At 40.5% G+C, this 7,281-nt stretch overlaps 1 protein-coding gene across 1 annotated transcript; it reads left to right on the top strand.

The window, feature by feature from the left end:
* The first annotated feature begins 3,996 nt into the window (after positions 1–3,996).
* On the top strand, positions 3,997–5,931 carry LOC125136788 (disintegrin and metalloproteinase domain-containing protein 29-like). Its single transcript, XM_047797563.1, has 2 exons — positions 3,997–4,129; positions 4,652–5,931. Exons 1-2 carry the CDS (start codon positions 3,997–3,999, stop codon positions 5,929–5,931), a joined length of 1,413 nt encoding a protein of 470 aa, XP_047653519.1.
* Positions 5,932–7,281: the final 1,350 nt, after the last annotated feature.

The following is a 7,281-nucleotide window of genomic DNA, read 5'->3' on the forward strand; positions in this document are numbered from 1 at the left end:
TTACCTGATTTATTCAGAGAATGGAAACTCTCAGGTTTTCAGAAGATTTATCAGATAATTAGGAAGGCCACCTTGTATGTAGCCTGCAAAAACCTCAAGGTATCTGGGTTTTTAAAAGGGAAGGAATTTGGCAAGATCTTTAAGATAAAAATCTTCAAGACAAACACTTGGCATGACTTTCCTAGCCCTGAAGTGTCTTTTAAAAGCTTACTCTAAGATTCCTCATAAAGTTCTAACAAAGCCAATTTAAAAAAATCTATATGATCAATTTCATTCACGTAAATCATCAGGCCAAGGTTGCTGACACCAGACTTAATTGGCAAATAAATTAGTCTTGGTTTGGCTAATATTTGATAAAAATGAGAGTAATTTTGGAGAGAAAGAGATGTTTCAATGAAAACTTGCTAAATCTGTTAATCCCATTCTTTTAATTGTAGTCAGTATCACTAAGAATTACTTCCTAGGCAGTTCTTTGCTATTATGTTATATTGCTGCAAAGTTTAACTGAGCTTCTAAAAGAACATTCTAAGCTTATTTCTAAAGTTTATCTCAGTAATCTATTTTTGGATAAAAATCAGATGCCCCAAAACCTACAACAAGAGGATTATGTATACTAAAAAAGACATAATATAAAATGACTACTTCGAAGCTTATAGAGGAAGACCCTGATCCCTTACTATGGAGCCAGGAGGAGGTACAACAATTTAGGGATTTAAGAGAGGTGCTGACAGGTGCCCCTCTTCTGGCTCTACCATCCTTTTGAAAAACCTTTTCGTTTATTTGTAAGCATGGGCTGAGAGACAGCTCTAGGGGTTCTCACAAAGAAACATGGGGAAAGCCACCAGCTGGTGGCCTTCCTTTCCTGCCTTCTGGACCCTGTGGCCAGAGGATGGCTGAGTACATACAGTTGGTAGCCACCACTGACCTATTAACTGAAGGAAACAAAAAAACTCACCTTTGGAGGAAGGCTGACTGTGAGTATAAAAACAGGATATGGGGACACAAATGCCTGGTTAAAATGGATAAACTATTCTGTGGATACACTAGACAAAAGCAGCTGTTATGCTTGTGCCACAGGGAGACCAGAGCCCCAAGTGGTTCCCTTCCCTCTGGGATGGTCATCAGACCCACAGGGTCTTGAATGTGTCATGGCCCTCTTCCAGGACAAAATAACTTGAAATAATGAGTCAAGTTGGACTTTGTCACTGCTATTCCCTGAGGTCAAAAGTTCTGTGGGTCAGCCCCCGAGAACTGTTCTGCAGCCAAATGAAAATGTCAACTTCTCCTCATGTCTAAAATGACAAGAGGCAAAAGCAACTTTCTTATGCAACCTGACCAGGTGCAGTGAAAGCTGATCCTACATCACACCCCACAATAAATCTCAGTTCCAAGTGCCCTGGGCAGATGTCTGGTAGTATTGTGGGAGTCCACTAATGGGCATTCTTCTGGAAAATCAAAGTGACACCTGTACTTTGATGCAATTGGCCATCCCTTTCCCTGGCATTTAGGCCCCAATCTCAACTCAGCCAATCCTGAGGAAATGAGACATCACCCCCATGGGGGGGGGTCCTTTGACCCCCCCCCAGGTCTATATTGACTCAATAGGTGTTCCAAACAAATTTAAGACAAGAAATAAGGTAGCTGCCAGGTTTGAATCTTTTGGTGGTCAACAATAAACAAAAATGTTGATTGGATAAACTACATCTTTTACAGTCAACAAAGTTTCATTAATTACACTAGAGGTGCCATTAAAAAAAAAGCTGAAAAGCTACAACCAACTAGTCAAATGGCATGGTAAAATAGACTTGCTTTAGACATGATGCTGACAGAAAAGGGTGGAGTCTGTGTAATGATTGATATCCAGTGCTGTACATTCATTCCCAACAACATCACCCCAGACAGCACCGTCACCAAGGCCCTGTGCAGATTAACAACCTTAGCAGATGAGCTTTCAGAGAATTCTGTTATTAATGACCCCTTCACAAACCTTTTAGAAAATTGGTTAAAAAAAATGAAATGGACTAATAGCTTAAATCTTTACCCCTCAAATTACTGTAGTTAGTGTCTGTGTCTTAGTTGCATGTTGTATAATTCCTTGTGCCAGGGGACTTATTCAAAAATTAACAGAAACTGCCCCAATAAAGCAACTAGGACCCCCTCCCCACCACATCAATATACTCCTGATGGACACAATAGAACATGAGAGCCAAATCATGCTCAAAGAGTTTGAAGAAAAGAATATTTGATTAAAAAAAAATGAAAGGGGGGAATTGTGGAAAGTAACACAATGTCTTTTCTATCAAAGGAAATCTTGGCTACTCCATTTTGCTCCAGTTTTGCTGAAACATCTTCCTGTGACACCCCTCCTATTTCTCTCTTCTCCCAGTAACAATTTGTTTCAAATTAGCCAATTGGGAAGAATGTGCACCCTGACCTGACCAATGGGAGGGGGACAGGTACATCACCTGCATTAGGGATAAATAGGGGAGGGTCCTTTGTTCTGTATGCATGCTTTTTGGAGCACCCACACCCTTCTGCAGAAGTAAAGAGCCTTGTCGAGATCTCCTTATGTTCATGTGTCTCATTTTTCAACACTGACGATCTGAGCCATGTCCCCATCATCCTGATGATCACTTAGAAGTTGAATCTAATGAAAATGGCACAAAAGAGAAACAGACTCTGAGTTTTTCAGGTGGCTGGTGGGGTGTGGTTTTGACCTGTGGTCCAGGAAGTCCCCAGGTGTGGCCAAAACAAAACAACAAAATGTAGACAGACTCACAGATTTTGAAAACAAACTCATGGTTACCAAAGGGGAAAGATGGTGGGGGAGGGATAAATTGAGTTTTGATTAACATATTCACACTACTGTAAATAAAATAGATAACCAACAAGGACCTACTGTATAGCACAGTAATATTCTATTACTACTTAATATTCTATAATAACCTATATGGGAAAATTCACAGAAGAAATAATGGATATATGAATGTATATAACTTTGCTGTACACCTGAAAATAACACCTTATTGTAAATTAATGATTCTCCAATATTTTTTAAAATATTTATAAAATAAAAGTGAAATTTTCATGATTTGGAGGACAATAAAATTGTCCTGTCATATTCTTGTAATAGATTTTTCCCTCCCTTCAAAACAAGTACAAAATTTGTTGAAAATAAATGAAATATTTGTACTCTTACATTGAGCACCAAAAGACAGGTCTCTTATGTCTTCAGTTGTGAAGGGATCAGCACATGCATAGAAAGAACATACCACAGTCCAGGAAAGAATTACAAAAAGGGATTACAAGGAACCACCCCCCCCCCCCCCCCCCCCCCCCGGACATATGGTCAGCAATATAATCTCTCCTTATCAGGCAGAGTAAGAAAAATAAAATCTGGTAATTTAGGGAGGAATAGATAGTGGACTCTGAGGGTTTTACAGAGCATTGGAGAATATAAATCCTACACTAACTGCTGATTCAGAAAGTCTTCATTTCTTTGTTAGCACTCATAGACACAGCCTTCCCGCTCTCCCATTTCAGCCCTGGCTGAGTTACTATCCAGACCCACCCACTGCCACGCCCTGTGACTGTTACATAATCCCATTAGGAGACACACCCAGACATCCTTTTTTCTATGTCAGTACCTATGTCAGCCACAGCAGGTTGTTCAGACCTAGTTTCTCTCCTTGTATCTCTTCTAATTGACAGATGTACCTGGGTATGGACACAAGCCTGGCAGAAGGCCAGGTCACCCTGAGGGTAGCCCTCTGGCTGCTTGGGTTCTGGGCAGTGCTGGCTCCAGTACAGTGCTCTCAAGGCCATCCCTCATGGCGTTACATCTCTTCAGAAGTCGTGATACCCAGAAAGGAGTTACACCATGGCAAGGGCTTTCAGATGCCAGGCTGGCTCTCCTACAGCCTGCATTTTGGGGGCCAGAGGCATATTATCCACATGCGACACAAGAAATTATTTTGGTCCAGACACCTGTTGACAATGACTCAGGATGACCAAGGAGCCTTGCAGATGGACTATCCCTTCATCCCTTCTGACTGTTACTACTTCGGCTACCTAGAGGAGATTCCTCTTTCAATGGTCACTGTGGACACATGCTCTGGGGGTCTCGAAGGTATTATGAAGTTGGATGACCTTGCCTATGAAATCAAACCCCTCAAGTATTCTGAAAGATTTGAACATGTAGTTTCTCAGATAGTGGCAGATGCCAATGCAACAGGACCTGCATATAGACTGGGGCACAAGGAAGATAAGTACCCACTGTTTCCTGAAGCAGATATCAGTATAGCCCCCAGGGGTGGGGGTAGGCTGTTTGCAGGAAATAGGGGATATATGAGAGGATTTGGTCAGTTTTCTAATTCAATGTATCGGGTATTCAACAATGTAACAGCATGTGTAGAAATTCTCGTACGCATATCTAGTTTATCAGACTCCATGTATGAAGGAATTTATTTAAGGTTCTTTCTCATTGCAGTCCTAATATATAATGTAGGAGATCCAACTGCTATGAATAATTATAACGTACCAAATGGTGCATATGCCACTTATCATAAAACACACTTGAGACCAGTTATAAGTCCCACTACATCCTTCATGATCATTAAGGATGGACCACGACAAGGTGTATTTTCACCAGAACTATACTCGATATGTGGTGAGAAGGATCTTCTCTTCATTGGACAGCTAGGCAGACATTATTTCTTGTTATCTATTGTAGTAACCTACACCTCTGCAAGAAGTTTAGGTCTGTATTATGATAATGAGAACTGTATTTGCATGAGAAGGGCAACCTGTCTTATGTCACAGTACCCTGCTCTGACAGATGCTTTCAGTGAGTGTTCCTTCGTACATCTGCGGAATATTTTAGTTGCAAACCATTGTGTTTTTACTGGAGTAGAACGCTATTTCAATGCAAGCATGACAAATATGCGTTGTGGTAACTATATAGTGGAGGATTGGGAGACGTGTGACTGTGGCTCCTACAAGCAGTGTTATAGCAACCCATGCTGTCAACATGACTGCGTTTTTGAGCCAGGAGCTATTTGTAATGAAGAACTATGCTGTACAAACTGTACCTACTCTGTTCCTGGAACTCTGTGCAGGCCAATCCAAAATATATGTGATCTTCCAGAGTACTGCAAAGGAAATAACTATTCCTGCCCAGATAATTTTTATCTGCAAGATGGAACCCCCTGTACTGAAGAAGCTTACTGCTATAAAGGAAACTGCACTGATCGTACTTTGCACTGCAAAGAAATCTTTGGAATAAATTCAGTTAATGCTAACGATGCCTGTTATACAATAAATACAAGAGGTGATCGATTTGGACACTGTATACAACTGAGAAATACACTCACACATCAAGCTTGTAACAGTGAAGACATAAAGTGTGGAAGGCTGCAGTGTAGCAATATTACTCACGTTCCCTCTTTGCAGGATCGTGTTTCATTCCATCAGTCAAAGATCTCAGAGTACTGGTGTTGGGGAGTAGACAGAATCTATTCCCCAGAAACGACTGATGTTGGTCATGTGAGAAATGGTACCCCCTGTGCTCCTGGAAGATTCTGTGAGAATAACTTCTGTAATGGTACTATAAGTGCACTAATTTATGACTGTCTCCCTGAGAAATGCCATTTTAGAGGAATTTGCAACAATCAAAGGAACTGCCATTGCCATGTAGGCTGGGAACCACCACTGTGCTTACAAAGAGGTTCTGGAGGGAGCATAAACAGTGGACCCAGTTCAGGAAGAATTCGCTCAGTGCAAAAAAGTACTCGAGAAATCTTTTATTTGAGAGTGGTCTTCGGTCGCCTGTATGCCTTCATAGCTGCACTCCTCTTTGGTGTGGCCACAAATGTAAAGAATATCAAGACCAGTGTAGTTAAGGAAGTGACAGAAAATGTTAATGCATTATAAGCCAGCCTCCTGCCCTTGTAAAACCTTTGGAAATATGTAAGTGATAACTGCGATGAAATCAGTAATAAGATGGCAAAGTTGGATATTACACTCAAGAGGTCTTTGAGAGATTTGGAGGGACTTCCACAAAGCAGGGGTTGTTGACAGGCATTGACATTCTCACATCAGGTCTCTTTGATTAGCACTCTGAAATAAATCTTGAAAAATCACTTTTTGATGTCCTCTATTATTTTGTGAACTCTGAGAGAGCAAAGTGAGCCTGAGACTTTGGCCAGGAAATGATACCTGAGCTAGCCCTGGGTCTTTGCCAGAGTTCCCTCATCCCACTATTCACAGAAGTTCTCATGGGCTTCTTTAGGGGGCATATTCATGACATTTCTCCAATCAGTGCTCTCAAACAGTGGAGTTTTCATCCTCCTCTAGGTAATCTCTCGTTCTCCAAACCCAAAATGGGTTCAGGTCAATAGAGGGCTACTCCTGACAACACCATCTGTCTCCTTCTTGGGTTGTTGTGGGACATAGATATTAAGAGGTCGAATGTAGCTGTCACTGAAATTCCACCAGAAAATCAGGTAGAAACACCTATGGAGGACCAAGGCATTAAAAGGGCGCTCTATGAATGCTAATTCCTCCCTTCCTTCTTTCATTTACGTACTTTTTTTTTTTTTATCTATTTTATGGCAGCATCTATGGTGTATGGATGTTCCCAGGATAGGTATCCAACTGGAGCTGTAGCGGCTGGCCTACACCACAGCCACAGCAATGCCAGATTTGAAACATGTCTGTGACTAACACCAAGCTCACCGTAATGCCAGGTCTTTTAACTTATTGAGCAAGGTTAGGGACAAACCTGCATCCTCATAGATACTAGTTGGATTCTTAACACGCTGAGCACAGTGGAAACTCCTGAATCTACATTTCAATACACTTCCTTTAACTGTAAGCTGAGTGATTGGTGGGGAATAACAGACACCAGTGTTTAGACCAGACCTGTAAGGCAGGAAAATGTGTCTCTTTTGTATGTAAATAATATTCAATGAACTATTATTTTGTAATGTGGTGTAAAACTAAGAAGATATAATACACAAGTAAAAAGTAACTAACATGATATATTAACACTTGAAACCATATTAACATTTCCATGTGCAATACAGGTATATCACATAGAATTATATTATAGTCCAGAGAAAACAAATTTGGGACTGTTTTAAAAAATATTTTTAGAGTTAAATTAAATTCATATCATTAAAACTGTCCTTTATATACATATACAGTTTGGAAATCCTAAAATCTCAACATGAAAAGAAAATTGATATTTAATATTAGAAAATAACAGGATTAAGGTAACCG

This window comes from Phacochoerus africanus, chromosome 9 (genome assembly GCF_016906955.1).
Source record: "Phacochoerus africanus isolate WHEZ1 chromosome 9, ROS_Pafr_v1, whole genome shotgun sequence".
Lineage (NCBI taxonomy): Eukaryota > Metazoa > Chordata > Mammalia > Artiodactyla > Suidae > Phacochoerus > Phacochoerus africanus.